At 42.9% G+C, this 13381-nt stretch overlaps 1 protein-coding gene across 1 annotated transcript in view; it reads right to left on the bottom strand.

Moving 5' to 3' along the window:
• The window catches only part of LOC109867481 (R3H domain-containing protein 1-like), a 34899-nt gene that overhangs the window by 7054 nt on the left and 14464 nt on the right, over positions 1 to 13381 (bottom strand). Inside the window, 10 exon segments of the mRNA XM_031796202.1 lie at positions 169 to 278; positions 1233 to 1393; positions 1620 to 1771; positions 5507 to 5630; positions 6000 to 6248; positions 7349 to 7471; positions 8701 to 8888; positions 10875 to 11174; positions 12885 to 13102; positions 13255 to 13337. Coding sequence (XP_031652062.1) covers positions 169 to 278; positions 1233 to 1393; positions 1620 to 1771; positions 5507 to 5630; positions 6000 to 6248; positions 7349 to 7471; positions 8701 to 8888; positions 10875 to 11174; positions 12885 to 13102; positions 13255 to 13337 — 1708 coding nt within the window.

Here is a 13381-nt window from a genome sequence, read left to right on the forward strand (position 1 = left end):
AAGAGAATGTCGTACAGGGAAGCTAGTGATCTGTGGGTTTTGTTCCAGAGACGACCTATACGGCAGCTAATTTTATTGACAGTGATTGATATTTCATTCCTAGTTGAGACCTCGTTGTAATGGATGCTGTGGCTCAGGCTGGATCTGTGCTGTGACTGGGCTGTGTACCTGAGCACTGCTGTGCCTGATGGAGGGGCTGCTGGGAGCTGCAGGGGGAGGACGGCCGAGGGAACTGCATCTGCTCTGATCCAGGAGGAGGCAAGAACCCAACAGAGGAGCTGCAGAGAGAGAAACACACACACACACACACTTTTTAAAGCTGAGCAGCAGAGAGGCAAAGCTCTGGCAGCGCTTCACTCAATGTAATCAGAATTTGGCTCATCAGTTTAAAATGGGCTAAATTACTGAAGTGGAACACTGTACACAGGGGCATTAGAACTACCACTAATATCCTCAATCGGAAACGAGTAAAGGCTGGGAATCGCTACGGACCTCATTTTCTACCAAATCAAAACAAATCAAGGGCAATCATCATTTTTTACTGTGTCTCCATAACCAAATTGCGGTTGCAGTGTGCAACTTTGGGTTTTCTGCTTTCCAGGCTCTTCTTTCGCTCATTTCAGTTGTGATTTAATAAGGATAAAAGCAAAGCGAAGGCAGGCAGGAGGCAGGGTGATGCGTCAGCCCAAAGCACAGAGGCAGGCAGCTGCTGCTGGAGACAGTCGGCTCTTCGCTCCGCTCGGGACCCTGAGGAATAGTGTGCGTCTGCACAGCGGACCAGAGGGCTGGCATGAAGGATGGTGTAGAGAGAGCAGCTCACCACATGGGACCAGCAATGTTATATTAAGACTCAGTAGATATCTGGCCTTATAAATCATCTTGAACATGGCCTACTAAAGAAGAGGCCCCATGAGGGGGAGGGAAGAGGAAAGTGACCCCGTTCTTTGCCATGCATAGCCCAGTGTGAAGCATCACAGAGACGGGCTAGTTATCGGTTAAAACTAAAAACGTCTCACTGTAAAATAAGGAATATATTAACGGTCTGTAATATTGTAATTCGTCTATAATCAGAGTATGTTCACATTAAAACATTGTGATTTCCTACTACATGGTGTTTTGTTAAACTGGGAATACATTTAGAACCGCTATTCAACAATGTAATGGGTCTACAATAAGCGTAATAATGGGTATAGGTATTTCCATGTTAAAACAGTGTGGTGATGATGTCCAACCTCATGGTGTTCTGTTGATTGGGTGTGATAACACTGTAGTAGACCTGGACACCAGAACCAGGCATGGGCCCCTGGTTGGACTGGTTGTGGTTGGGGATGATGATAGGCTGCTGATATGTCTGCTGTGGCACACCCTGTGAGCCTTGGGGCTGCATGGATACCTGCCAAGACAGACCCAAATTACACATGGTCAACATGGGATGCCAAAAAAATATACAAGATCTTTATTGTAAAAGAGAATGGTTCTTAACAACCAAGATCTTGGCTAAATAAAGGTTTAAATAAATATACTTTTTTTAACGTCTTAATAATGTTCATCATTGACAATTGTGTTTTGACATTATAGACTTACACTGACTTAGTGTTGGTGAAATGCCAAGTACCCACCTGATAAGATGGCATGGAGGGATACTGGACCATCATGCCTTGCATCTGATTTCCCATATTGCTATGCAGGCCACTGACAGTGTTCTGACTCTGTGGCACTCCAATCATACTCTGATAGCTCTGTGGCTGATTTGGCATCACAGTTTGGTAACCTGGAGAAATAAAGAGAGCAAGTTGAAGTTGATACAATCAAAAAGTGGACAAAAATGACTTGAGGATCTTAGATTTCAGCAGACTTGCATCGAAATGAAATGCAAAGTTCCTTGGCACAGGACAGGCTGTGTGCTTATTTTTTTGAAAAGTGATCAATGATTCAATGAAGTCAACATTAAAATGGCTCGGTGAATAAACAACCTTTAAGAGCCAAAGTCATTTCAATAGGATTTATCCTCCGCTGGTAAGATTATGGGAGACGAGAAGAGAGAGAAAAAAAACTTTTCATAGAGTATGTTAGAGAAATGATCCTCTTTTTTTGCACTGGGTAAAATACATCAGTGTCAAGGTTACCAGAGTGCGTGTAAAGCTCTGAGAACGCCATTGAAAAACCCTCCAAAGCAGGCGCCCTGAGGAGAGGTATGGGGGGATGGAGGGGAGAAAACTGCACGAGGTAAAAAGGAGGAAGGGAGTGAGGTGGGGGGCTGGGCAATTTTCAATTTATCCTGGCTTTTGGCCAGAGCGACAGCAATCAATTTGGTCCAGATGAGAAGAGAAGTGGGACAAAAGGAATGGATGGCCCCCGGCGGGGAATGAAGGAGAGGCAAGCGACGAGAGAGGCTGGTCGCTATTTTTAGTGCCATTCTCTCGCCTCCACTTACAAACTGAGCATGAAGCGAATATAATATTAAACACTCTCTGCTTCGGCTGAATGAGCAGAGGAAGGTGAGGAGAAAGGAGACGCGTTGCACTATGGTACCACCCAGACTCTGAACCTGGACATAGGGACTCAAAAGGTTTGAATCGCTTGCTGCTTGCAGACAGTTTTGCCTGCCTGGTTAAAAAGGTACTGAATGTCAGGCGGCTATAGCAGATAAGATGAAACGGGCACCCCACCCCTCTCCTTGTTACAGCAGATAAACTGAGGCTTCCGCTGCCTTTCTCAAGTTCAAAAGCTTAATCTTTGCTTACAAGAATAAGGGAAAGGACTAGGCTTTCTCAGACGCCTGGGGAAAGGAGTTTTCAGACGGTACTGGTGTCCTTCAACTGAGATCTACCACATTTTTCTTCCTCCCTCTTTTCACCCAAAAAATATTTTCCTTCAGCTTTATTTGACCACATGTGGAGAAGTATAGTACATGTTCACAGACAATGTCCAGTTTCAGCTGACATTAAGAATTCTGCTGATATTTTATGATTACAACAATTGTACAATTATGAATATAATACTTTGTCTTCATAATTGAGGTTGAGACTCTTGCACAAGCCTTTTATAGTTAACAGAATCAGCTAATAATGAGCAGTATAATATATGTTAACAAAATCTGATTTTATTATAAAATAATTATAGAAGTGGAGCACACAAAAAAGTCGAAGCCTGATGTAGAAGTCAAAACCAAAATGAGGGCACTTTTAATGCAGGAACATTGAGGATAAAAACTCATACACTGAGTCTTCACAAATATTCACGGCGAGATGCATTTAAAGTCTCAGTCAAGTCAGAAGGCCTTCTGATTTGATAGTCAATAATCAAGAATGTCCAGAAGACAGGAGGGCTTTAACGTGCGAGTTTTACAGCAGTTTGATTTATTGCGTAATCGTTCGTGCCGAGCGATTAAACAACATTTCTGTTTTTTTATATTGTCCAACATTGGTTCAATTATTTGGATTCCATTTCATTCAGGTTTTTTTTTGCGAGCTCAATGCAAATGATATCACTGCAGATTCTCTAAATACAAATCAGATCAACCCTGAACTGTGTGATGTAGTAGGGAGTTATAGTTTTCAACAGGCCAATATTCTATAGTTTAGCGCAGTGTTTCCCAATCCTGGTCCTCGAGTACCCCCAACAGTACACATTTTCGTTGTAACCCTTGACAGACACACCTCATTCAACTCATTAAGGGCCTTACTTTTTATTTTATTTAACTAGGCAAGTCAGGTAAGAACAAATTCTTATTTACAATGACGGCCTACCCCGGCCAAACCCTAACCCGGATGACACTGGGCCAATTGTGCACCGCCCTATGGGACTCCCAATCACGGGCGGTTACGATACAGCTTGGAATCGAACCAAGGTCTGTAGTGACGCATCTAGCACTGAGATGCAGTGCCTTAGACCATATTGTGCCACTCGGGAGCCTGGTGATTAGTTGACAAGTTGAATCAGGTGTGCTTGAGGACCAGGGTTGAGAAACACTGGTTTAGCGCAGAAAACATAGCAATTAACTACAATGACCATAATCCATTGCACGCCTACTTGTCCAGAGACAACGCATGATGGAGAGGGATAAAGAGCAGTTGCTTTGCGAGGCACTGTATCTCTACCTGAAAATACATGATCTAACTGATTAATAGTTGGTATTCAGCAGTCAAAAGTATGCCTTATTTACTTTGATGAACAAATAAAATTGAGATTTGTCAGACAGCATAGACAGCCACACTAGAGATGAGATGACTAGGAATTAAATAAAGTAATCAAATAAAACAAATGTAATATACACAACTAAAATATTAAATTAAATTAAAGTAATAAGTGATAAGCAGTAATTGGTAGTCACTACCATCATGGGACTTTTATTAATTATTTTATTCTGTGTTACAGCATAATGCAGTGTGCTTCTGCTGCCTTTCATTAAAAATGTCTACAAAAATTCTGTAAACTGAAGCCGACCTCAAAAAGCACTGATCGCTCAGCACTACTAGCGGTAGGATGTGGTTGGCGAACAGTTCTGTCTGAAGAGGTGAGAGTGAGGGGCTGGAAAAGAGACCGGTTCACTGTGAGAATCATAGGCCTCTCAGACAGTGCCCCGGCCCCGTATCCTGAGCCTCTGGTTTTACCATGGAGGGCCAATACCTGGTTCCACCCATGGAGGGTCTAGATCCACCAGTATCCAGGACAGGCCTTTCGGTTCTAACCCAGTCTGAAGGGCTGATATCCAGGTAGGAAACCCATCTAAACACCTGACTTTGGACCCACAGGCATATAAACGTTCTGACATTTCCCTGCTGGAATTCACCATCATTTAATCATTTTCCCATTTGAAATCCCCATCCTTTTCTCCACTGCCAACCTGCATGACAGATGCATGTACAAAGGCTGGCAGGTAATTAAAACAAAATTCCCCATTTCCTTTCAGAGATCAGATTGGCTTCTGGATTTCAGTGGTGCAGCGGAGCATCTGTTTCTCTAGACAGGCCAGTGAATAATGCCTCAGCGATACACAGAGGGGGAGGGAAACAATGCTAATAGTGTATTTGATTGGGAATTGTTATTATGGGGTAAAAGGGTAAGGCAAAACAATGGCCAAAACTGCAGAGAAAAGCATTCCAACACAGTAGCTTTTCGCTCTGCCCCAGGGGCACTGTCTAATTTCCCCTCTGCAGTTTACTTAAATTAGCCTATTGTGTACCCGCCATAAAAGCAGATAACCGGAGAGAAGAAAGTGCTGAGTGTAATAGAAAAGAAATGTGAAAAGGGAGGGAGGAGCGGTAACAGCCATCTCCCCGCAGCTTGATATTAACTGTATTAAAATAAACACACAAGGAGGTGTGGTATGGGGTATTTTACCCCCCATGTAGGGGGGGTAAAATGCAAACCACTCCAGTGATGGTATTACATATATTACACCAGAGAAATAACACACCTGAAAGTAACACCTGTTTTTAATAGAAGAACTTGGCAGCTGAGATGGATGGTTGAGTTACTGGTTCAGCCTGTGCTAGATACCTACCTGTCTGTTGTGTGGGCGGGGGCATTGGCTGACTCTGTGGGGCGCTGAACTGCACTGTGCCCACAGGCCTGTACTGCTGGTTGGACACGGGATACTGGCCTGGCGCACAGTAACATGCTGGCATCTGTAGGCAGAGATAGAGCAGTCTAAAATGGCATACCATTAATACCAACACAGCTATCCATCTCTCTGAGGTCTCTGAACATACAGTACAGTACCTCTGCTGTTGTGTGGTATATAGTTACCAAGTGCCATTTAAATGCTATTTTAAGTAGAGAAAGAAAGTATTTATGAACAAATGTATTGTACATGTCTCTCTCAGATAGCATTGAAGGAACATTACAATCATGTATTTGAGGGAACAAAGATACTGGCCAGGCATTGATTAAGATAGTCAGTTAGATGGAACAAAAGTATATTAGTACTAATGTAACAGAATAGTGTAAAGACTAAGAGGAGTAAACCAGTTTAGGCTCGGATGTACAGAAACTACCTGCTGCTGCATGTAGCCCTGTTGCTGCATGACCGGCTGGTTGACAGGTGGAGGGGCGGGGTTGTTGTAGGCCTGGGGTGCCGGGACGGGCTGGACTGGAGGGGCCACCATGTAGCCCTGCTGCTGAGGGGGGGTCTGGAGCACGACGGAGGAGGGGTACATGGCAATGTGGGTGTCCCGACCTGGGCCCTCTCCAGAGACCTGCCGGGCCAAGCTCATGTGGCTGAACTGGGCTCCCAGGTTGTTTTGCTGTGGGAGCACACAGAAACGTGTTAAATTGATACATTACATTATTACATGTCTTTTATATATTTATTAATATAATGGGAGTTCAGTAATGGCTCTACTTGAACTACAACAGAACATTGTATATAATTAATAATACATCGTACTTTTATATAACGATTTTCTGAAACCCAAAGACTTCTATAGAAAACTATAGGCTAGTACTAACGAACGACTACTGCTGGATACAGCCACCCATGCAAATAAAAAATCTGAAGGCCCTAAAACTGAATTCCTCCTGACCTGTTTAAGTGTGGTTTGGTTTACTTTACAGGGTGGCGGGTGGTTAGGGACTTTCAGCATTGCTATTCATAGAACATCAAATTCCATCATCTGCTGTGAAATTAATTATTCAAAGCAGCCTTCCACAAATGTAAAAATGTAATTAGTTATTAAGGGATGTTTATTGGTAGAGGGAGGTCAGGAAAGAGGTTAACGGAACACATGATTTGCATCAATGGATGGAGTGGGGTAGAAATACACAACACATGAAAATAAAACTGATTCCATTTAGCATTAATTGGCATATTAAGTCTTACTAAGGGGGAAAAACACTAACCATTGACTAACTGCATTCGATTAGCCTCGAGAAGTAACGCTAAGCAATGCCTGACACTAGTGAATATAAGTTCATTAAGGAACTTTTGCAAGTCTTGTTTGAAATTCTGTCCTTGTGTGTATTATTTCATGAATATTAGCCTACATTTTACATTCAGATCTTAATGTGGGCATATAGCAAGAACAGAACATTAGCTCCATTCATTTTGCTGTAGAGAATTTCTATATTTTATTAATCACAGTCATCTATCATATAGCTGGAAAATGACCCTATAATATTCCCATTTATTCCCAGTCTCAGGCACCTACAGTAGCAAACACCAGTTTGGCTCTGTACTATAAGTTCACTATGTATTTACAAAAAGTATCAACAGATTCTTTGGCTACACTACACATTTACAGATTTTTTTAAACAAGCCATAAGAGGGAAGATGGGATAGAACCCAAATATTGAGGTTGAAGGAGGAGTTGAATGAAGGAAGAGTAAAGAGATGAAAGTCAAGTACCACAGTGTATTGTTGGTTAGGGGAGACGGAGAGCAGCTGAGGTGGGTAAGAGACAGATGAGTACTGGACAGGCTGAGCAGAAGGCTGGAGGGGCCGGACCGGCTGAGAAAGGGATAGAACAGACTGAGAAGAGGAGGAGAGGAAAAGAGGTAGAGGAGAAGAAGAGGTAGAGGAGGAGAGGAAAATAGGTAGAGGAGAAGAAGAGGTAGAGGAGGAGAGAAGAAGAGGTAGAGAAGAGGCAGAAAAGACAAGAGGAAGATTAAAGGAGAGAAGTAGGCGTAGAAGGTGAAGAGGAGAGGTAGGAGGAGAGAAGTACAGGAGAGGAGAAGAGGAGGAGAAGCAGTAGAGGGCAATGGGTTTAGTCAAAGACATTAGGCAGAAGATGCAAACACTGCAAGAGGAGAAAGCATTGCCATCTCATAAACAAAATAATTACAGTAGGGGAAAAGGATATTAGTTTAGTGCTAGCTCCTGGGGAAATACAACTAAACAGTAATGAAGTTAATTAAGACAAAGAGCTCAGTCAATAGATGACCATGGATATGAATATCCTCTATCTTCTACCAAGGTTGACTGGTGGAAATCAATTACAAGACATAAATATGAACACCATGGGACAGCTCTTAGTTCAAAATAAATATCCTCCAATTTGCAAACCCCTCATCAGCCTCATCCCCTGTGTCTATAATGATGTCTTTATTAGAAAGGGACATTGCTGCTTCACGTCATTGGAAAGGCATCCTTGTCCGACCCCTGGGTTGTGCACCCACACTATCAGAGGTCAACTCATTTTCCTGCCCTGGTATTTTCACTAATGAAGCTCAACCCCTCTGGCTCCAGTTTATTTTTTAAAGGACCTCTCCATGACAGGTTGTGTTGATGGGGATCTTGCTATTAAAGATTGCTATTCCTACCACCGAGGGCCTGTATAAATTCTAATGATTACCGTTTGGGCTGTGTGCTGCACCAGGGTCACAGTGTTTAGCCGACACTCTGAACTCAATTCATTTACTCTGACAGGGGTGGCGACTAAGGAGAACGGCAGGTTGCAAAATTTCCTCAATGAATTACACCGTACCAATGTCAAGCACCGGCATGGTAATGTCTTGAAATAGGGGCCATGTCAATCACCGGGGTGTTTTAGGATGACTGAGTAAGAATTGAACATGTACATCAGTTGTTTTCCTACTTTCCCTTGCCCTGCTAGGGATTAAACAAGCACGTTATGGTTTGTAATGTGTAATGTGTAGATATGAATAAGCCGGTGACATCTACATTTTCTCCTATGCTTCAATTGAATTGAATTAAATCTCAAATTAAATTCAGTGCCCTGCTAAAGGGTGTTAGCGGACCTGTGAGAGTACGTGGTTGTGATTGGTGGGCTGGTGTTGGTGGCGGCCAGGAGGGTGTGGAGGAGGGAGCATGGGCTGCTGGGTCCTGCCCTGCTGATTATGATGCTGATGATGTTGATGCTGAGGAGCCATGCTGTGGTTGGGGTTGTATACCACAGCACTGCCATCCGGGTTCACAAAGGGCTGGCCTGTAGGTAGAGAGGAAGGGCTGAAACGCACTGGAAAACCACCAGCACTGGTATCTCTATTAACACATTAATTATCATAATTTTCAGCATTATAATCAACAAGAACCATCTTTGTAAATGACATCAACCATTATTGTCAACATTCTTTTCATCCCTAATGATATTGGCCCCATTATCAACATTAAACATATTATTCAACGCTTTGAGACGAATTTGCCAAATTGTTAGGTATCCAGAAATGTAATTTGGCTAGCATTATCCTTACAGCAGTTGTAGACAGTATAGTGTCCAAAGGGCTTCATTTACATAGCCTATTTTTGAATTCACACAGTGAAGTGAGTAAATATTTATAATAAATGTGTACCTTTGCATGAGCAGGAAAAAGATGAAGAATATTGTGTGCGGAGGCACCTTGTGTAGAGAGAATATGAAAGAAACATCTAGGATAGATTTCTGCCCTCATTCTTTCCTAGGGCTCATTTCTCCTCTGAATCGCAGGTGAAAAATGCATTGATGGTTCTGAGGGTTCACTGTGAAATAGGCTGGCTCCGAATGCCAAATATCCTTTTGTGAAGGATTTTTTTAATGCAGAAAGGAGGTTATTGCCACGGAGCAGTGCAGAGACACTCCGCTCCAGTGTATGGCTTATATATCACATTACCTGGTCAAATCTTGGGTGTTTTTTCCTTACATTTGTATTCTACACACGTCTAATGAAGTGCCTGTTGGTAATATACATTGTCATAAGGACAAGGTTTCACACTCCACAGACATGTTTGCTTTGTGAGCTCTACAGTTACTCATATACTACGAGGATTAGAGAGGGTTTGGCCATGCTCTTATTTTACCAAATCTAATATGGGTGAGTATCTACTATAGTTAGCATTTTTCCTACACATTTGGAGTCATAATAAATTATTGAGAAGAAAATATATAGGCTATACATTTGCACTCTGGGCTCATTTGCCAGTGGTGAGAGGATGGGTTTTCCTCAACTTTTTGCACGTGTGACGCACACATGGACCTGAAAATAACTCCTCTTGAGTTTTGAACTATCAGGTGGCTAAATTAATTCCTGGGTGCTACACAAGACATTTCCAAGTCCTTAAGAAAGGTCAATAAGCAATTACACACCCCTGACTGGCTCTTGAAAAACATATTAGTGCCAGCTCCATATATCCGGGCTTATCAGCCAGACCCATGCATATTTAAGAACTAACCTTCTCTATGTCGGCCGCTGAACGAGCAGACTGAAGAAGAATGCATTATACATCAGAGCGCCGACTTACTCTCTAGTTTTTCTATATTCAACACCGTACAGTATGGCTCCATTATCCCTTGTCTCAGCAACACTTTAGGGAATTTGTTTTGACCAACGTCGGGAAATATTGATCTTGCGAGCGCGCTATCGTTTTTCAAAGTGCTTCTGTTCTGACCTCATCTGCGGGCAGCAGAGAGACGGATCTTCATTTGAATGCAAGCCGCCTCAGACAGCAACTCCCGTGTCAAATCTAAATAATTTGAGGAAAGTGATACACATTCTGTCGGTTGGGTTTACTATTTAAAAGGACAATCAAAGCAAGTTCTAATTTTCACCTCCCCCAAAATACTCAGAACTCAAATACATCATAAATAATGCATGAAGAAATGCCTTGTGTTCTGCTGTGGCGTTCCACCACTTTTCTTCCAGATACACCCCCCCCACCCGAGATACATCACCCTCCCCAGCTGGTTCCAATGTTACAAACTACAGTACGCTGTCTGTCTCTCTATGCACCACAAGAAGAAGAAAGCAGTCAAGGTATAAGCAGCAAGTTGTGAGAGTTTGTGAGTCGTGTTAGTTTGAAGGAGAAGATATCGGTTTGTGAAAGAAACCCAATGGCAGGACACAAGACACATTTTACATCCCCCACGCAAGCCCCCGTACTGTACAACTAACTTATTCCTAACCAACCTGGTCCGATGGTAGGGTTAGAGGGTACCAACCTGTGTGTGGGTTGACCAGGATACTCCCTGGCGGTATCCCTGTGGCTTCCAGGGGAAGCAAATAGTAGCTAGTGTTAGCTGTATTTGCTGGTGGTGGCGGCGGCACCGGGCCGCTCCTGCCTCCCGCATCATAAGTCACAGTACTACTAGTGCAGGTGGCTGGGTAAGCCACTGGGCAGGGGGGCACGGCGTGGTTGTGAGGGTGGCCAGCCTGGGTTAGAGCTGGGACGGTGAGGGGCAGCTGGGAGCGAGAGAGCGAACCCGTGGAGGACCCTACACTACTAGAAGACTCTAGTGAACCTAAGGAAGGAAGGAAGGAAGGAAGGAAGGAAGGAAGGAAGGAAGGAAGGAAGGAAGGAAGGAAGGAAGGAAGGAAGGAAGGAAGGAAGGAAGGAAGGAAGGAAGGAAGGAAGGAAGGAAGGAAGGAAGGAAGGAAGGAAGGAAGGAAGGAAGGAAGGAAGGAAGGAAGGAAGGAAGGAAGGAAGGAAGGATGGAGAAGGAAAGCCTTAACCTACAGACACAGCAGAGTTAACACACCATGCTTAGAGTTGTTATATGGGGATGGAAAGGGAGTCGTAAGATGCATGCCAAGGGTCAAAGGAGATACTGATGGTATCTACTGGAGAAGCTGCTTGAATTCATTTATATTATATTTATATTAGTCTGGCTTAGACAATCACCTTTAACTGTATAATGCACCAATGGTTGAGGCCATTGCCATAAAAACCTTTAGTTGACCCAAGTAGAAATCTAATGTTTTTCATTAAGAAATGCACTACTTTGAAAGGTCAATTTTGAAATTCCAAACCTACACAACCAATGATCTATTCTAATTACCTGTGGGACTGCTGCGGTCATAAAATAGAAAGAGGATGATGATATCGTCAGCAGCTCTAAATGACAATTTAATTAATTTCTTGATTAACGTCTTCATTTAGCTATTCACTTTGTGTGTCCAAGCACCACCACCAAGTCCATGGTGGGCAGAACAGAACACAACACTTAATGAAACTAATAGATTCTTGAACTGTACATAATTAGATCATTAAGACTGGAATCTAATCACTGTCAGGTAAACAAAATAAAACATGATTGACTAAGACATTCTACTAGAATTCTAAAAGAATGGCAAACCACTGATAGCATATTACCATAACATTTGTAGGACTATGGTTCAAAGAAAGGAAGAGAAAATGCATAAATGCTAAAATAATGCTTTGTTGAATTGGCTAGCTACTTCCCCTATTAAACTGACCATTGTATGTTTGAGATGGGGCTCTTCTTTTTGTGAACGTAATAACCAATGAATTCACACTCCAGATACCAAATGGTTGTAATAAATGAAAGAGGAGCGGCAAATGTAATAAGAGGAGAAAGTATGCTGGAAAGGCACGCATTAGAAAGCACACTGTCAAAAATGTACACACTGTCAATATGTGAGTGGTATATTAAGTGCCAGCAAGGTGTGACAATGCACTAAGACCTGCATCAATGTTCCCAAATAGAAAAGTGCTCCGTCAATATCTTGATCAAATCAAATGGGGGGGGGGCACACAAAAAGCATCCTATATCAACGCAAGGAGACAGGAGATGAAATGTGCATGGTTTGGTTTTCCTCATCTGCCGACATCTGTTTGAGAATACACCTACAGCACAAGACCACACAGTGAAGCACCCATTTCACCTAGCAGGAGTCATCATAGGGAATTTGTCTCTTTAAAGACTAAAAGCATTCAAACCCTTTGATAGAATGATGGGCATTATTCTAGAATCTGCCTTTGTCATGTCACATGGCTTCTCTGATTGGACGCTCCTCTAATGGACAGGCCGTTTTGACAGGTGCTGCACTGCTGATTGGCCAATATAAAGGTGGAGATTTAAAGTGAAGTGAACTGTGGTTGGTGTTTAGTTTGGTTAAACCAGACTGAACACTGCACTCACCATGGAGGGTGGCATTCAGTCTAGTTTAACCAGGCTAGTTGATAGTGGAAGTAGTGGTTATTTATTTACCAGTCTTAGAGAGGCGACCCATGCTCTTGCTGCTGCCCGAGCTGTCTCCCCTGATGAGGACAGAGATGCCGCTGAAGCTGCTGGCCTTGGTCATGGCTGGCCTCAGGTTACGGTTGGAGCTGTCAGAGTCTGTGCTGCTCCACGGCCGAGGGTCAGAGTACTTGGGTTCATTCTCAGAGCTGCTCTGGCGACTGTTGGCCGGGCGGCCATCTTTTAACCTGAGGAAGGAGCCATTTTAAACCATTATGGGATTATACATTTATTAGCTATTTTAAGAGATATAAACTAATTAATCGCATAACCATTTCCTAAGCAGAGAGTAAGAGATTGGTGAATTTGTCATGGCTATGTTACGGTGAGAGATAATTACCTAAACATTTGCCGCCTTTGCTGTGTATTGTTACAAGCATCATCCTCCTGTTTCCTTTTTTCAAGAGCCAAGCCATCTGGACCCTGGAATAAAATAAGCTCTGTTCGCTACTTGTATTTACTGACTC

Source organism: Oncorhynchus kisutch, linkage group LG2 (genome assembly GCF_002021735.2).
Source record: "Oncorhynchus kisutch isolate 150728-3 linkage group LG2, Okis_V2, whole genome shotgun sequence".
In the NCBI taxonomy this organism is placed as follows: Eukaryota; Metazoa; Chordata; class Actinopteri; order Salmoniformes; family Salmonidae; genus Oncorhynchus; species Oncorhynchus kisutch.